Source organism: Oncorhynchus masou, chromosome 3, assembly GCF_036934945.1.
Source record: "Oncorhynchus masou masou isolate Uvic2021 chromosome 3, UVic_Omas_1.1, whole genome shotgun sequence".
Taxonomy (NCBI): domain Eukaryota; kingdom Metazoa; phylum Chordata; class Actinopteri; order Salmoniformes; family Salmonidae; genus Oncorhynchus; species Oncorhynchus masou.
In genome coordinates, this window is record NC_088214.1 from 44,825,443 (window position 1) to 44,844,509 (window position 19,067).

The 19,067-nt window shown below is 45.0% G+C and overlaps 1 protein-coding gene across 1 annotated transcript in view; it reads left to right on the plus strand.

The window, feature by feature from the left end:
• Positions 1–4,442: 4,442 nt before the first annotated feature.
• asap1a (ArfGAP with SH3 domain, ankyrin repeat and PH domain 1a) overlaps positions 4,443–19,067 on the plus strand; it is a 157,500-nt gene continuing 142,875 nt past the window's right edge. Inside the window, exon 1 of the mRNA XM_064942550.1 lies at positions 4,443–5,008. Coding sequence (XP_064798622.1) covers positions 4,883–5,008 — 126 coding nt within the window. The 5' untranslated portion in view covers positions 4,443–4,882. The remainder of the gene's footprint in view (positions 5,009–19,067) is intronic.

Sequence of the window (19,067 nt, forward strand, 5' to 3'; positions counted from 1 at the left end):
GCAAGTGGAGGGGTAGGCTTCGGGTTGAGAGCCAGACCCTGTCCCCTGGTACAAACACGGGGGCCTCACTGTGGTGGCAGTCAGCACTCCTCTTCTGCCATCCACTGGAGGGATTCCTGGACGGCACTGCAGGTCTCCTTGGAGCGCTGTACCCACTCCTCCACCGCAAGAGCCTTGGTCTGACTCGGATGCCATGGTGCAAGGACCGGCATGTACTCCAAATTGCACTTAAATGGGGACACGTTAGTAGTGGAGTGGCGAAGTGAGTTCCGGGCCATCTCAGCCCAGGGGATGTATCTCGCCCACTCCACTGGCCGGTCCTGGCAATATGACCGCAGAAACATACCCACCTCCTGGTTCACTCTCTCCACCTGCCCATTACTCTCGGGGTGATAACCGGAGGTCAGCTTGACCGAGGCCCCCAGACGCTCCATGAACGCCCTCCATGCCCGGGACATGAACTGGGGACCCCGATCAGAGACGATGTCCTCTGGCACCCCGTAGTGCCTGAAGACGTGGGTGAATAATGCCTCCGCAGTCTGTAGGCCTGTAGGGAGACCGGGCAACAGGAGGAGACGGCAGGACTTAGAGAACCGATCCACAATCACCAAAACCGTAGTGTTCCCCTGAGACGGGGGGAGATCGGTCAGGAAATCTATGGATAGGTGAGACCATGGCCGTTGTGGAACGGGAAGGGGTTGTAACTTCCCTCTAGGAAGGTGCCTAGGAGCCTTACTCTGGGCGCACACCGAACAGGAAGAGACATAAACCCTAACGTCCCTAGCCAAGGTCCGCCACCAATATTTCTCCCGGAGGCCCCCCACTGTCCTTGCCATTACCCAGGGTGAGCCGAGGAGGGTAGGATGTGAGCCCACCGAATCAGTTGGTCCTGGACACCAAGCGGCACGTACTTCCGCCCAGCCGGACACTGAGGAGACGCGGGCTCCGCCCGTAACACCCGCTCGATGTCCGAGTCCACCTCCCATACCACTGGTGCCATCAGCCTCGAGGCAGGAAGGATGGGAGTAGGTTTGGTGGACCTATCCTCCGTGTCGTAAAGGCAGGACAGTGCGTCAGCCTTTACGTTCTGGGAGCCCGGTCTATACGACAAAGTAAAACGGAATCGGGTGAAGAACATGGCCCACCTTGCCTGACGTGGGTTCAGTCTCCTAGCTGCCCGAATATACTCCAGATTCTGGTGGTTGGTCCAGATGAGAAAGGGGTGCTTAGCCCCCTCAAGACAGTGTCTCCACACCTTCAGAGCCCTGACCACCGCTAACAACTCCCGGTCCCCCACATCATAGTTACGCTCCGCTGGACTGAGCTTCCTCGAAAAGAAAGCGCAGGGGCGGAGTTTTGGTGGCGTACACGAGGGCTGTGATAGCACCGCACCCACCCCAGCCTCGGACGCGTCCACCTCCACTATGAATGCTAGAGAGGGGTCTGGGTGCGCCAACACGGGTGCATCCGTGAACAGCGCCTTCAACCTGTTGAAGCTCTGTCCACCTCTGCTGACCACCGCAAATGCACTGGGCCCCCCTTCAGCAGTGAGCTAATGAGAGACGCTACCTGGCCAAAACCCCGGATAAATCTCTGGTAGTGGTTGGCAAAACCCAAAAACCGCTGCACCTCCTTTACCGTGGTCGGTGTCGGACAATTACGCACGTCACACTCCATCACCCCCCCCCCCCAGGAAGGAGACGGCTCGTTTGGAGAACACACACTTCTCAGCCTTGACGTATAGGTCATGCTCCAGCAGTCTACCAAGCACCTTGCGTACCAGAGACACGTGCGCAGCGCGGGTGGCTGAGTAGATCAGAATGTCTAAGAATCTCATCTACAAAGGATTGAAAGATGACTGGAGCATTCTTTAACTCATACGGCATGACGACGTACTCATAGTGGCCCGACGTGGTACTAAACGCGGTTTTCCACTTGTCTCCATCCCAAATACGCACCAGACTATACGCGCTCCTGAGATCCAGTTTTGTGAAGAACTGTGCTCCGTGAAATGATTCCACCGCTGTAGCGATGACAGGTAGTGGGTAACTAAACCCCACTGTGATGGCATTTAGACCTCTATAATCAATACACGGACGCAAACCTCCCTCCTTTTTCTTCACAAAAAATAAACTTGAGGAGATGGGTGAGATGGAGGGCCGAATGTACCCCTGTCTCAGAGACTCCGTGACATATGTCTCCATAGCCAACGTCTCCTCCTGGGACAATGGGTACACATGACTCTTGGGAAGCACAGCGTTTACCTGGAGATCTATCGCACAATCCCCTCCCGGTCGATGAGGTCGTAATTTAGTCGCTTTCTTTTTACTCAAAGCGATTGCCAAATCGGCATATTCGGGGGGCATGCGCACCGTGGAACCCTGGTCTGGACTCCCCCTGTCTCCACGAAATCTTAGGATTGTGCCGAGCCAGCCAGGGAATCCCCAGCACCACTGGAAACGCAGGTGAATCAATAATAAAGAGACTTATACGCTCCCTATGATTCCCTTGCATCCCCATGTCCAGTGGAACCGTGGCCTCCCTGACCGACCCTGACCCTAATGGGGAGTGCACGGGAAAGGGAGAATCTATCGGCACAAGCGGAACACCCAACTTGATGGCGAGTCCACAATCCATAAAGTTCCCAGCTGCACCTGAATTGACTAGCGTCTTATGCTGGGAAGAGGGGAAAAAAAAATCAATAAATAAAATCAAGACAAACATGTGACCAACAAGGGGTTCTGGGTGAGTTTGGTGCTGACTCACCTGGGGTGACCGAGAAGCGTTCCGCCTGCCATCTCGACTCCCAGACGGACCCCCCCAGCACCGATCGGCCATGTGACCTCTCCGACCACAGCTGGTGCAATGGGAGCCTCCTCCTCCGGTACGCCTCGTCACGGCCCCTACCAACTCCATCGGAATGGGAGCGGGGGTGCTGGGTGGTGGAACGCACTGGACCCTCTCCGAATGCCGGTGGGCAGCAGGCAGATTGTCCAGCCGGATGGACATGTCAATTAGTTCATCTAGGGAGAGAGCGGTGTCCCGACACACTAATTTGATTAGATTTTTTTTAGTGGTCGATAAGGGCCCTGTCGTTCCACCCAGATCCAGCGGCCAAGGTCCGGAACTCCAGCGCGTAATCCTGGGCGCTCCTCCTCTCCTGCCTAAGATGGAACAGTCGCTCTCATGCCTCTGGGTAGTGCTCCTTCGCTGAGTCTGGGCCATTCCAGACCACGTTCGCCCACTCCAGAGCAGGACCCATCAAGCAGGAGACGAGGACACTCACCCTCTTCGCTCCCGAGGGAGTGGGTCTCACGGTCGCCAGGTACAGTTCCAGTTGGAGTAAGAACCCCTGACTCCCCGCCGCCGCTCCATCATAATCCCTCGGGAGCGCAAGATGGAGAGCTCTGGAGCCGGGGGATGCGGAGAGAGGAGAAAGGGAGTCTTGACTGGGGAAGCCGAAGGTGGAGAGAGGAGACAACTCCTCTCCCATCGGTCCATTTTCTCCATCATTTGGTCCATGGCGGATCCGATCCGATGGAGGACGGTGGTGTGGTGGAGGACACGTTCCTCCATCGATGGGAGGGGGTTGGCCGCTGCTCCTGCTGAAGTGGTTTTGTAATAATTGTTTGTTTCTGTTGTTCAGTGGGAGCAGGGCACCATTGAAAGGAGTGATTAATGGGGGTTGGGGTAAATGTGAAAATGGACCAACTGAAGTGGAAGATTCCCGGTATATGTGATGCTCATCATTTGATGTGATGCAGAAAGGGTGGCGTGAGTGGTGAAACAGAAGTCATTGTCTGTTCTTTTGAGTTTTGATATTGAGTCTTTGCCCGACAGTGATGTTAGGATATCAGTAATCCCTTACAAGCTTTTTTGGCCTGAGGTACGACTAAATAGATTTAGCGGAGTAGGTAGGTGGGTTTTAAATGAGTGTATGGGTTATTGTAGACTATTTGTGGATTTTTTCTTAAAGCAAGGTATAAGGGAGTTATACTCCAGACTAGTTGGTGGCGGTAATGCAACATTTATTTGATGCCACAGTCATTAAACCTCATAGAATAACCTCCCAGATCTCATGCTCGCTCTCGCCTTACTTGCAAATGGCTGTTTGCACATCTACCAATATTTTTGTCATTGTAGGGCGCAAAAGTACAGCTTAAAGTCTGAGTGTGAAATTGACATGTGTGGCAATAATTGCGTAATTTCAATTAGTTTTTTAATGTTCACAACTCATCAGTTACACGTTTGAGTATATGTGTTTACAACTACAGAGTATTATTTCATGTTCACAATTAATCAGTTCCACACTTACAAATGTATTCTGCACGCCCAAATCATTATGTCAATGATTTACCTCCCACTTCTGTTTGTCTCCACAGGGCAGAGACATGCGCAAAGCTTTTCCTTGTTTATTTTCGTCACGAACGCGGGGAGAGACAGACAGCGCTCATGACAGACAGCAGATAGGGCGAGAGAAAAAAAACAAGGGGAAAAGATAAGCGGCTGCCAGAGCCTCGACAATAATTGCAATAACTGAATTGTCTCTCGTTGCCTAAAAGCTTGTTCTTGAAAAACGTATCACCACATTTGGCAATGAGGACATCTGTCGCCCGTGCATACCATTTGTTTTTGGAAGATTCGGGGACACAACTGAATCGGGTTTTTACAGCTGAAAGGGTGTAATTAAAGCTTGGGTAGAGGGAAAGGTTGGAAATAGTGTGGACAGGACATTTCACCATATCCAACGGATACTTAAAAAAATGATCTCATCGTGTGTTATTAAACAAAGGTTGATTCCGTAGCCTACTATTCCTATTTCAATCTCTAATTCGTGGTGTTGGTTTTTTGATTTTCCACTCATCTTTTTCCGTGGTAAAGGATGCCAGACCAGATCTCGGTATCCGAGTTCCTCTCGGAGACCACCGAGGACTACAATTCCCCCACGACTTCCAGTTTCACCACCCGGTTGCAGAGCTGTAAGAACACCGTCAATGTTCTGGAGGAGGTAAGGTCGTGCAGAAAACGCTTAATTGGCAATGAAATGAGCACAGGGAACAAACATATCAACTCAACTATGAGTTACGTGAATGTCATGCAATTGCACTTGCAATTAGTCCATACTCGGCTCTTGAAATTGAATGAAATCGGCCCCAACTCTCTCGAACTGCTTCAACACAGCATTCATGCTGCTATACCTGAAGGGCAGGCTATGTTAGGCTACAATACGGGCCACGCATTTTCCACAGGGATGAGTGTTGGCATGCGGAAGAATGAATGGTCAGATAAGCCCATTGTTCTGGTATGTCTATTTTAATATTTAATTTATAGCGGTCCCAAGGATGGTAGGAGTGATTCCATACGAAACCAGGACAGAAAAAGACCATGATTGGGGGGATTTTCACGAAATTAAATAAAACAACGTGGAGGAAGACTGTTGACATCTGTATCTTAAAGCATAATTGAGAAATAATTGATCAAAGTTGCCATATTGATTACATTTTGGCCATACCCGGCCTCCTTTTATAGGCGGCAGGTAGTTAAGAGGGTTGACCAGAAACTGAAAGGTAAAACCTCTGCTGATGTGCTCCTGAGCAATGCACTTATCTCTCCAATTGCTCCTGTAAGTCGCTCTGGATAAGAGTGTCTGCTAAATAGTTACAAAATGACATTTTGGTTTCCTTACCATGTAACCAGTCCATGGGCAAGGTGTGACAGCAATCCATGCTTTGCTTTAGTTTCCCTGGCACTGTTTCCACCTGCTAATATTGGTCCCATGACTTGAATAGCATTTGTGCCACATGCTAAAATGTTAGCCTCTGGAAACAGTGTCAGGGAAACTAAACCATGGTATGGGTTGCTGTCATGCCTTGTCCATAGACTGCTGATATATTTTTTAGAATAGTTAGGCTGTTTATGACCATGGCAGTTCACGTGTGCAGCAAAGCATTGGCTATGCAATGATTGTAAAATTATTTGACTCAAATATGCCACTGTACAGTGCAGCAAAGCTGTGTGATATTGCAATGCCATATACTGATAGGGTACACTTAACCCAGCCTAGTCACCAGTGCTGTTTCCAAGGTTACATTGTATACATCGATAATGTAGGCCTACAATTCCACCTTGTCTGTTTTGTAAGAATTTAGAAATGTCATTCCCACACTGCTCGCTACACAATTTGTAACCATATAGCTTTGGATGGCAGAGCAAACTTGCCACGCCTCCTCTCAGTAAAAATCAGGGAGTTCGATTAGGCTAAGCTGGGGTGCGCCGAGTTATGGCCCGTGACGTGACTGGGCAAAGCCTGTGATGGAGCCCTTCTCTAATCGAACAGTAGTCTGCACCGGTCATATTGTCAATAAGGCAGCATGTTGCATCGTTAAGGAACATATATTTTCCATAGTATAAATGTTTGAACTTTCAAACTAGTTTTCATTGTGAAGGCAGATAAAGCACATATGGGGATTTTATTAAGCGCAAACCCTTATTCATGTAAAAACTCTAAAAACTACTCTACTTTTGGGGCGGCAGGTAGCCTAGTTGTTAGAGCGTTGGGCCAGTAACCGAAAGGTTGCTAAGATCGAATCCCTGAGCTGTCGTTCCTTGGCCGTTATTGTAAATTATAATTTGTTCTGAACTGACTTTCCTAGTTAAATAAAAAATAATACTCCACGTGCTTGACTTCTGCTTTGAACGGGTTGTAACTAATGGGAAATGGCTAGATAGTTAGCAGTGTTAAGTGTAAGTGACGCCACTCGCTCTGAAAAGTTGGATTTGTGGTGGCATTTGCAGAGCGATAGGTAACGGCGCTTCTTGTAGGAAGTTGTTGATGTGTTTAGAGGGTCCTTGGTTCAAGCCCAGGTTGGGGCAAGGAGAGGGACGGAAGCATTACTGTTAGTGGCACTCGTTACGAAACGGGGGCACCCAGTTACAAAACGGATGCAGTCATTTATCACTGAAAACTCCTACTCGGTGAACAGCCGTGTTGCTGTGCATGTGTTAGTTTATTTACATCTCTGCCTCATTTCCAAACGGCTTAAATAAAAACTGAAAAGGGACATTTTAAAATATATTTTTTTATTGTAGGTTAATTTAGGATGTAGGGTACAACCATAATCATGACGCAGTCTACACATTGCATTGGGGAAAAACAACTTATTTCGTTTCTCAATGATCACGCAACACCCCGAGATTTGATAGACTGCACATGATCGAAATTTGCCAGAGTAGCCTGTTCTGCGTTTTGACCACAAATAACATACAAATGTTATTTTGCTTCTCAATAATCATGAAGCACAGTACAATTTTATTGCAACGCCGGAGTCTGGTGAACCCGAATGATCTGCACGTGTAGACCAGAGTTTGGGCTTGTTTGTTAAGTAGAGAATCCCACACAAAAGGTTCAGTTGATCGGGAAGAGGTGTCCAGACAATTTTGCCACGCAGCCACTTTGAAAAGAATTTGCCCTCAGAAAACGGATAGACAGAATGGGAGAAGCCAATGGGGAAGTTAGGAAGGACATATGTAGCCTACATGTTTTTACTGGGGAATTTGTGTATAAGCATTCTGTGTTGTAAAGTGAACCAGTGATGTGAAACAGCACAATGCAAATTCTTTAAATTATGTTATATTAGAGGCTACAATGATGCTACTGGAATTTTAACACATTTTTAGCCCTGGTTGGGCGAACTGTGTCCAATGTTCACCATGGAAAGAAGTAGAGGGTGTTCAACCATTTGAGTGAGGTGCAACCTAAAAATATGCAAACATCATTGGACAGGAAAAGGACAGTCACTGGACAGTCACTGGCTATTAAAAATGGGTAGTTTTTATTAAGCAAGTTTAAAAGATAGATTTTTAGGCCTTCATAGCCTTCTTCATAATCTCTTGCTAAATAAAACAAAGAATATTTAATGGTGAGCGAGTGTTGCTGCTTTTCCTGTCCACCAATGCTCAACATGCTCTGTAACCTATGCCTTTGTCCAATAAAATCCTCAAAAAATGGGCTTGCAATGAGATCTACACTAGCTAATTGGTCAACTGTGGCGAATGCATTGGAACGTAAAGGACGATCGATGAGCTCACAGATTGCTATGACGCAGTTGTCGGTCTATTATTGTTTTCACTTTGAATCATTTTAATGCCTCTATTTAGGCTTCCAGTTGACAACTCTCTGGTTTCCTAGTGTGTTCATATTCTCTTGGGGAAATGCAAGGCAAAAGTGATGAATCACCTGGGGCAGAGAAGAGGTGCATGATGGTCTTTTGATGTTGGCACACTGGGTTCATTGCACTGCAGTGACTGCACAGCTCTTTTCTTGTCACACTTCACATCTCTTAAATGTATTTTGTCTGTATAATCAAATTGTATTTGTCACATGCGCTTAATACAACAGGTGTAGACCTTACTGTGAAATGCTTACTTACAAGCCCTTAACCAGCAATGCAGTTTGGAGAAAATACTTTTTTTGTTAGGTAAGAGATATAAATAACAAATAAAGAGCAGCAGTAAAATAACAATAGCGGGGCTATTTAAAGGGGTATTGTCAATGTGCGTGTGCACCGGTGTCGAGGTAATTGAGGTAATATGTAGGTAGAGTTATTAAAGTGACTATGCATAGATGATAAAAGAGAGTAGCAGTAGAGGATGGGGGCTATGCAAATAGTCCTGTTTGTCATTTGATTAGCTGTTCAGGAGACTTATGGCTTGGGGGTAGAAGCTGTTTAGAAGCCTCTTGGACCTATACTTGGCGCTCCGGTACCGCTTGCCGTGCGGTAGCAGAGAGAACAGTCTATGACTAGGGTGGCTGGAGTCTTTGACACATTTTAGGGCCTTCCTCTGACACCGCCTGGTATAGAGGTCCTGGATGGCAGGAAGCTTGGCCCCGGTGATGTACTGGGCTGTACGCACTATCCTCTGTAGTGCCTTGCGGTCTGGGTCGATTAGTTGCCATACCAGGCAGTGAAGCAACCAGTCAGCTCTCGATGGTGCAGCTGTAAAACCTTTTGAGGATCTGAGGACCCATGCCAAATCTTTTCTGTCTCGTGAGTGGGAATAGGTTTGTCGTACACTCTTCACAACTGTCTTGGTGTGCTTGGACCATGTTAGATTGTTGGTCATGTGGACGCCAAGGAAGTTCTCAACCTGCTCCACTACAGCCCCGTCGATGAGAGTGGGGGCGTGCCCATTTCTCCTTGTCCTGTAGTCCACAATCATCTCCTTTGTCTTGATCACATTGCTCTCTCATCGTTGTCGGTGATCAGGCCTACCACTGTTGTGTCATCAGTGAATTTAATGATGGTGTTGGAGTCGTGCCTGGCCGTGCGGTCATGAGTGATCAGGGAGTACAGGAGGGGACTGAGCACACACCCCTGAGGGGCCTCCGTGTTGAGGATCAGCGTGGCAGATGTTGTTACCTACCCTTACCACTTGGGGGCGGCCCGTCAGGAAGTCCAGGATCCAGTTGCAGAGGGAAGTGTTTAGTCCCAGGGTCCTTAGCTTATTGATGAGCTTTGAGGGCACTACGGTGTTGAACGCTGAGGTGTAGTCAATGAATAGCATTCTCACATAGGTGTTCCTTTTGTCCAGGTGTGAAAGGGCAGTGTGGAGTGCAATAGAGATTGCATCAATTGTGGATCTGTTGGTGCGGTATGCAAATTGGAGTGGATCTAAGATTTTTGGGATAATGGTGTTGATGTGAGCCATGACCAGCCTATGGGTCGGTAGTCATTTAGGCAGGTTATCTTAGTGTTCTTGGGCACAGTGACTATGGTGGTCTGCTTGAAACATGTTGGGATTAGAGACTCGGACTGGGAGAGCTTGAAAATGCCAGTGAAGACATACTATACACAGTTAAGGTGGCAGGTCGCTGGTTCGACTCCCCGAGCCGGCAAGGTGTAAAAATGCCCTTGAGCAAGGCGCCAATGACATGGACGTTGATTAAGGCATCCCCCCGCACTGCTCTGATTTGAGGCGTTGGGTTAAATGGGGAAGACACATTTCAGCTGAATGCATTGTTGCGCAACTGACTAGGTATCCCCTTTCCCTAATTATTAATGGTTACAGAGTACATTTTTAAAGAGGGTGGTAGTTGCCTCGTCCCCCTAATGACTTCGGTACCTACACCATAGACATGCATCACACACACACCCTCATCATCTCCATCAGCAGCATGAATGTGTTTATGCATTGTTTCTCATCGATTCATTCTCTAATCGCACCGAATCATTTCAAACTAAAATGTGTTGTTCCTGTGGTATTGGAGCCCATGTAGATGGGTATCGAATCGTCTTGAAAGGTAAAAATGCAAATCCCTACCCGTGAGTCTATGGAGTTCCATTTAATTTTTATTGCAACAAAGAAATGCAAAAGTTCAAAGGGAAATTTCACCTTGGAACTGCCACTGCGTGTCGTCATCAATATATTAGCAACATTATGTCGTTGTCATAAACATCAACATTATCCAAACCACAAGCTGGAATGAGTGCATTTTCATTTCACTGGTAGAATCGGTAAGTTTCAACTTCCGGTGTATTCGTCTGTTCATAGTGAACCACAAGTCCAGCATTCATAACGACTGCAGATACTTTTGTATATATGGTATATGTGGACAGCCCTTCAAATTGGTGGATTTGGCTATTTCAGCCACACCCGTTGCTGACGGGTGTATAGAATCAAGCACACAGCTATGTTATCTCCATAGACAAACATTGGCAGTAGAATGGATTTACTGAAAAGCTCAGTGACTTTCAACGTGGCACCATGTCAGCTAATGTGGGTTAAGCGTTGGATGAGGGATGGTGTGAAATATGCAAATTGTCAAACAGTCTGAATTCTAATGTTGTGGCAAAGTTCTCATGACTGATTGCAACCAAACAACAGCACTAATAGGTCTTGTTCATGGGGTAGAACATTATAGTCTCGTCCATGGGATAGAATATATAATAGTCTCGTCCATGGGATAGAATATATTATAGTCTCGTCCATGGGATAGAATATATAATAGTCTCGTCCATGGGATAGAATATATAATAGTCTCGTCCATGGGATAGAATATATAATAGTCTCGTCCATGGGATAGAATATATAATAGTCTCGTCCATGGGATAGAATATATAATAGTCTCGTCCATGGGATAGAATATATAATAGTCTCGTCCATGGGATAGAATATATAATAGTCTCGTCCATGGGATAGAATATATAATAGTCTCGTCCATGGGATAGAATATATAATAGTCTCGTCCATGGGATAGAATATATAATAGTCTCGTCCATGGGATAGAATATATAATAGTCTCGTCCATGGGATGGAATATATAATAGTCTCGTCCATGGGATGGAATATATAATAGTCTCGTCCATGGGATGGAATATATAATAGTCTCGTCCATGGGATGGAATATATAATAGTCTCGTCCATGGGATGGAATATATAATAGTCTCGTCCATGGGATGGAATATATAATAGTCTCGTCCATGGGATGGAATATATAATAGTCTCGTCCATGGGATGGAATATATAATAGTCTCGTCCATGGGATGGAATATATAATAGTCTCGTCCATGGGATAGAATATATAATAGTCTCGTCCATGGGATGGAATATATAATAGTCTCGTCCATGGGATAGAATATATAATAGTCTCGTCCATGGGGTAGAATATTATATTCTATTTTTTATTTAATTTTACCCCTTTTTTTCTCTCCCCAATTTCGTGATATCCAATTGTTGTAGTAGCTACTATCTTGTCTCATCGCTACAACTCCCATACAGGCTCGGGAGAGAAGAAGGTTGAAAGTCATGCGTCCTCCGATACACAACCCAACCAAGCCGCACTGCTTCTTAACACAGCGCGCATCCAACCCGGAAGCCAGCCGCACCAATGTGTCGGAGGAAACACCGTGCACCTGGCCACCTTGGTTAGCGCACACTGCGCCCGGCCCGCCACAGGAGTCGCTGGTGCGCGATGAGACAAGGACACCCCTACCGACCAAGCCCTCCCTAACCCAGACGACGCTAGGCCAATTGTGCTTCGCCCCACGAACCTCCCAGTCGCGGCCGGTTACGACAGAGCCTGGGCGCGAACCCAGAGACTCTGAGAATATTATATTCTTGTCCATGGGGTAGATTATATAATAGTCTTGTCCATGAGGTAGATTATATAATAGTCTTGTCCATGGGGTAGATTATATTATAGTCTCGTCCATGGGGTAGATTATATAATAGTCTTGACTATGGGGTATATTATATAATAATCTTGACTATCGGGGTAGATTATATAATAGTCTTGACCATGGGGTAGATTATATAATAGTCTTGACCATGGGGTAGATTATATAATAGTCTTGACTATGGGGTAGATTATATAATAGTCTTGACCATCAGGGTAGATTATATAATAGTCTTGACCATGGGGTAGATTATATAATAGTCTTGACTATGGGGTAGATTATATAATAGTCTTGACCATCGGGGTAGATTATATAATAGTCTTGACCATCGGGGTAGATTATATAATAGTCTTGACCATCGGGGTAGATAATATAATAGTCTTGACCATGGGGTAGATTATATAATAGTCTTGACTATGGGGTAGATTATATAATAGTCTTGACCATGGGGTAGATTATATAATAGTCTTGACCATGGGGTAGATTATATAATAGTCTTGACCATCGGGGTAGATAATATAATAGTCTTGACCATGGGGTAGATTATATAATAGTCTTGACCATGGGGTAGATTATATAATAGTCTTGACCATGGGGTAGATTATATAATAGTCTTGACCATCGGGGTAGATAATATAATAGTCTTGACCATGGGGTAGATTATATAATAGTCTTGACTATGGGGTAGATTATATAATAGTCTTAACCATCGGGGTAGATTATATAATAGTCTTGACCATCGGGATAGAATATATAATAGTCTTGACCATCGGGGTAGATTATATAATAGTCTTAACCATCGGGGTAGATTATATAATAGTCTTGACCATCGGGATAGAATATATAATAGTCTTGACCATGGGGTAGATTATATAATAGTCTCGTCCAGGGGGTAGATTATATAATAGTCTCGTCCAGGGGGTAGATTATAATAGTCTCGTCCATCGGGTAGATTTTATAATAGTCTCGTCCAGGGGGTAGATTATATAATAGTCTTGACCATGGTGTAGAATTGGGCATATTATATGATGTAGAATGTTACATCTTTTCCTCAAGAAAGAGCACTGAACAGATGTATGAAACACCTCCACATTGACGAACTCCTATTGGATTGCATTGACATTTTTACGTTTTTTCAAATCCCTCAACATTGTTTGGGCGTAGGACATAGGCTTTTATCGGTCTAACAATGCATTAACTCCATTGTAATGCCTTTTATGTGTTGTCGACATTACCTCTTAATGTTGAATAAGCACCATGTCAGACTCAGGGATTGTTGCAAGTAGGGGAGTAGACCATGGGTGGGGAGTGAACACAAACCTCATTTTGAAAGAAGGCTGGGATTCATACCAACATCCACTTCAGGATAATTAGATATGATGTTACTAAATCTATTGACTGGCTACCCATCCACATCGATCCGGCCAAATTACATGGCCACTAACTTTTCTTCTCCACCATGAGTCTGGATTAGCTCTCCAATGACTTCTCAAATATGAACACATTCAACCCGTTATGATTAGTCCCAGAAAACAGCCTACATAAATCGCATAATTTTGACGACTTCTAGGATGTCAGGTTCAGATGGATGTATGTAGTGATCAATGGAGCAATTAAATTAAATTCAGAATCAATCAAATGTATTCATAAATCCCTTTTTATGTCAGCCGATGTCACGAAGTGCTGTACAGAGAGCCAGCCTAAAGCCCCAAACAGCAAGCAATGCAGATGTAGAAGCCCGGTGGCTAGGAAAAACTCCCTAGAAAGGCCAAAACCTAGGAGGAAACCTAGAGCGGAACCAGGCTCTGAGAGTTGGCCAGTCCTCTTCTTGCTGTGCCAGGTGGAGATTATAACAGTACATGGCCAAGATGTTCAAACATTCATAGATGACCAGCAGGGTCAAATAATAATAATCACAGTGGCTGTAGAGGTTGCAACAGGTCAGCACCTCAGGAGTAAATGTCAGTTGGCTTTTCATAGCCGATCATTCAGAGTTAGAGACAGCAGGTGCGGTAGAGAGAGTCGAAAACAGCAGGTCTTCACACAGGACATCGGAGAAGACAGGAGAAATACTCCAGATATAACAGACTGACCCTAGCCCCCGACACATAAACTACTGCAGCATAAATACTGGAGGCTGAGACAGGAGGGGTCGGGAGACACTGGCCCCGTCCGACTATACCCCCGGACAGGGCCAACCAGGCAGGATATAACCCCACCCACTTTGCCAAAGCCCAGCCCCCACACCACTACCCTGAGACCAGGCCGAATATAGCCTACGAAGATCTCCCCCACGGCATGAACCCAAGGGGGGCGCCAACCCAGACAGGAAGATCATGTCAGAGACACAACCCACTCAAGTGATGCACCCCTCCTAGGGACGGCATGGGAGAGTACTAGTAAGCCAGTGACTCAGCCCCTGTAATAGGGTTAGAGGCAGAGAATCCCAGTGGAGAGATCGGAACCGGCCAGGCAGAGACAGCAAGGGTGGTTCGTCGCTCCAGTGCCTTTCCGTTCACCTTCATACCCCTGGGTCAGACTACACTCAATCATATGACCAACTGAAGAGATGAGTCTTCAATAAAGACTTAAAGGTCGAGACTTAGTCTGCGTCTCTAACATGGATAGGCAGACCATTCAATAAAAATGGAGCTCTATAGGAGAAAGCCCTGCCTCCAGCTGTTTGCTTAAAAATTCTAGGGACAATAAGGAGGCCTGCGTCTTGTGACCGCAGCGTATGTGTAGGTATGTACGGCAGAACCAAATCGGAAAGATAGATAGGAGCAAGCCCATGTAATGCTTTGTAGGTTAGCAGTACAACCTTGAAATCAGCCCTTGCCTTAACAGGAAGCCAGTGTAGAGGCTAGCACAGGAGTAATATGATACATTTTTTGTTCCAGTCAAGGTTCTAGCAGCTGTGTTTAGCAGTAACTAAAGTTTATTTAGTACTGTAGCCGGAAAGTGGAGCATTGCAGTAGTCTTATCTAGAAGTGACAAAAGCATGTATTACATTTTTATGCATCATTTTTGGACAGGAATTTACCGATGGAGGGAAAAAAGCTGTCCTTGAAACAGTCTTGATATGTTCGTCAAAAGACAGATCAGGGTCCAGAGTAACGTCGAGGTCCTTTTCAGTTTTATTAGAAATGACTGTAAAAGCATCCAGATTAATTGTCAGATCCAACAGAAGATCGCTTTGTTTCTAGGGACCTAAGAACTAGCATCTCTGTTTTGTCCGAGTTTAAAAGTAAAACATTTGCTGCATCCACTTTCTTATGTCAGAAACACAGGCAATTTTGGGGCTCCGGAGAAGGCAATTTTGGGGCTTCGCCGTGTTTCATCGAAATGTACAGCTGTGTATCATCGGCATAGCAGTGAAAGTTATGTTTCCGAATGACATCACCAAGAGGTAAAATATATAGTGAAAACAATAGTGGTCCTGTAACGTAACCTTGAGGAACACTGAAATTTACATTTGATTTGTCAGAGGACAAACGATCCATAGAGACAAACTGATATCTTTCCGACAGATAAGATCTAAACTTGTCCGTGTAGACCAATTTGGGTTTCCAATCTCTCCAAAAGAATGTGCTGATCAATGTTATCAAAAGCAGTACTAAGGTCTATGAGCACCAGGACAGATGCAGAGACTCGGTCTGACGCCATTAAAATTTTGTTTACCACCTTCACAAGTGCAGTCTGAGTGCTATGATGGGGTCTAAAAACCAGACTGAAGCATTTCGTATGTTGTTCGTCTTCTAGAAGGCCTACACACACTGCCACAGGATGAGTTGCCAAGCAACTAAATCTATGAATCACTAAATCAATAGTTCACAAGTCATTCAGCACAAATCTGAATTTATACTGTATGGATGAACATATACAAAAAGAGGATGTTCATGTCATCGACGTTGTTGTAATTGACTTGCCTTCATTGTTAAAACAAAGCCTTCAATCACCCCACTTCCCTGCCTACACACACTGCCATAGAACTGAGGTGTGTTTGTGTGTTCATTTGTTGATGATGATTCAAGCCATGATTCATACACACACAGGCATAGTTCAATGGGCCTATATTTGGCTTATACTGTAAACTGTAATGTAGATCTGTATATTGTGTTTTGTGTCGATTTGAGTTGCATCAGCAAAAAAGCGGCAAATGGAGAGATCTGTGCCTGAGTGTGTATTCTTGCCGACGTCTACTTGTGTGTTCACTCGTACAAATCATTCATCCCTTAAAGAGCCATGGTTACCATGCTAGAGATGTCACTACAGACCCGGGTTCAATCCTAGACTGTATCACAACCGGCTGTGATTCGAGGTCCCATAGGGCGGGGCACAATTGGGCCAGTGTCTTCCAGGTTAGGGGAGGGTTTGACCGGGGGGGCTTTACTCATCACGCTATAGCGACTCGTTGTGGCAGGCCGGGTGCCTGCAGGCTGACCTCGGTGGACTGTGTTTCCTCCAACACATTGCTGCTGCTGGCTTCCAGGTTAAGTGGCTGGGTGTTTAGTGCGGTTTGGTGGGTCATGTTTCAGAGGCATGATTCGACCTTCGCCTCCCGAGCCCGTTGGGGCGTTGCAGCGATGAGGCGAGATCGAAATTGGGGAGAAAAAGGGGGTAGCAAAAAAATAAACGAGAACCATTAGTTTGGTATTGTCAAAAGGGGATCCAGAGTTGGACTATGACCAGATCTGTCAGAGAGCGAGAGAAAGCACATAGAGGGAGAGCATGAACAGAGAGTAATGCATTTTCCGATACTGATAAACTAATCCAGAGAGCGAGGGAGAGCGCGATAGAGCCTCTGGGCTTTCCAAACATAGAGAGAAACCCCAGGCACAGACACTGCAGTCAGAGGATTTCAGGGCTACCGATGCAGACATAAAACCCACCAGTAGAAACTTACTGCAGCAATAATGCGGCAACGACAGACTTCATCTCAATGTGCTTTAAATTGTGTCAAATATGAGGTGGCTCTATGCAATTAACTGTTGTTTCAATCCGGGCCTTGTTTCAGTTTATGCAGTTTGAAGATAATCGCACTGTGGTTCTGCGAGGCGATTATATCTGTATTTATGTTTCTAACATGTGTGTGTGTTAGCACTAGGGTTGGGCGGTATACCTTATATACTGTATATGTATTTTGAAATACCCATGTTATGATTTTCAATAGTAACTACTGTTAAATATTTTCTGGTGTATTTTTGAATACATTTAAATATTTGTGCTTCCTTTAATAACTACCTCCAGTCAACTTGTCCACAAGGTAATAGATAAAGCACATCATGTTCTTCATTTCACGGGTCAGATTATTCATTATGAAACATTCCCCAAACGGCTGATTTAAGCCATGTCATTTGTGTTTACATAGAAACACAATGAGCAAATGGGAGCCTTGTGACGTCAGTCTCTCCTGGTCAGCGTGTTATTTACATCTGTATGAAATTCACAACTATTGTTTGAAGTAGTTTTTAATCAAGTTAATTGCAGGATTTGCTGTGATTAATACCAACATATTATTAAAAAAACATTACATGAATATTCACCTCTTTTTTTGTAACGGTTAGGAAAATCTGTTAAATTGACAACGCCCACTTTCTTTAACCTTAATGTAAACTTGTTTTGACATAGCATTGTTGTTTTTTAGCTGTATATATTTGATGTTTTGGTGTATTTAGAATACTTTCAATACTTTCAGTGCCATGAATCACGATTAATGAAAATGAGTGCACTGAAATTACAAAAAGTTAACTTGACAAAACTGATTTAATTCTGGCAGCCCTAGTTTAATACGAATTATCTAAGATGTGCAACATTTATTATATCCAGCTGTGTATTTGGTTTGCTAACTTGTTAGCTAGTGGCTTGCAATATCAAGCATCTTGGTAACAGCAGCTGCTAGAGACAATCCCCTTCTGGATCGAGGGATCCTGGATGACCTCCTGCTGTGTAATATTTGTTTTGTGTAAACTGTGAGTAGCCTTTTTGAGATACTTGTATAACGTTGAGTTGTCTGTCCTTGGGGTTAGTTTGTGTGCTCACGCTAGTTAGCATTTACCATGTATCCAATACAGGAATTCCCATGTATAGGATTTGTTAGCATTCTAGTAACACATGCTTGTTGGGCTTTTATCTATCATGGTCCAAACACACCAACACAGTCGTGAAGAGGACACAACAATGCCTCTTCTCGCTCAGGATTCAGCCTTTATTTAACTAGGGAAGTCCGTTAACAACAAATTCTTATTTACAATGACGGCCTTCTGGAAACAGTGGGTTACCTACCTTGTTCAGGGGCAGAAAGACAGATGTTTACCTTGTCAGCTCGGGGATTTGATCCAGTAACCTTTTGGTTACACTCCTAGCGCTCTAACCACTAGGCGACCTGCCGCCCCAGGAGGCTGAAAGGATTTGGCCCCTCAGATCATTAAAAAGTTATTGACTGGCTGCATCATCACTTGGTATTGCAACTGCTTGGCATCCGACCGCAAGCCGCTACAGAGGGTAGTGAGTACGGCCCAGTACATCACTGCCATTCAGGACATGTTGAAATCATGAACGTGTATTGATAATATCTTTAGTAATGCTTCAGAAATGTGCTTGAAAGCAGTGTACAGATCCATCAGATGTAGTGCTCACAACATAGTAGCCATATCTAGGAAATCCAAAGTTCCAAATTCTGGGCCTAATCTAGTGTGTTAGAGGTCATACAATAAGTTTTGTAGTGATTCCTATGTTGTTGATGTGAAGAATATTTGTTGGTCCGTGGTGCGTAATGAGGAGCAAACAGACGTTGCACTTGACACATTTATGAAATTGCTTATCCCAGTTACTAATAAGCACGCACCCAATAAGAAAATCAAAACTGTAAACACTGTTAAATCCCCTTTG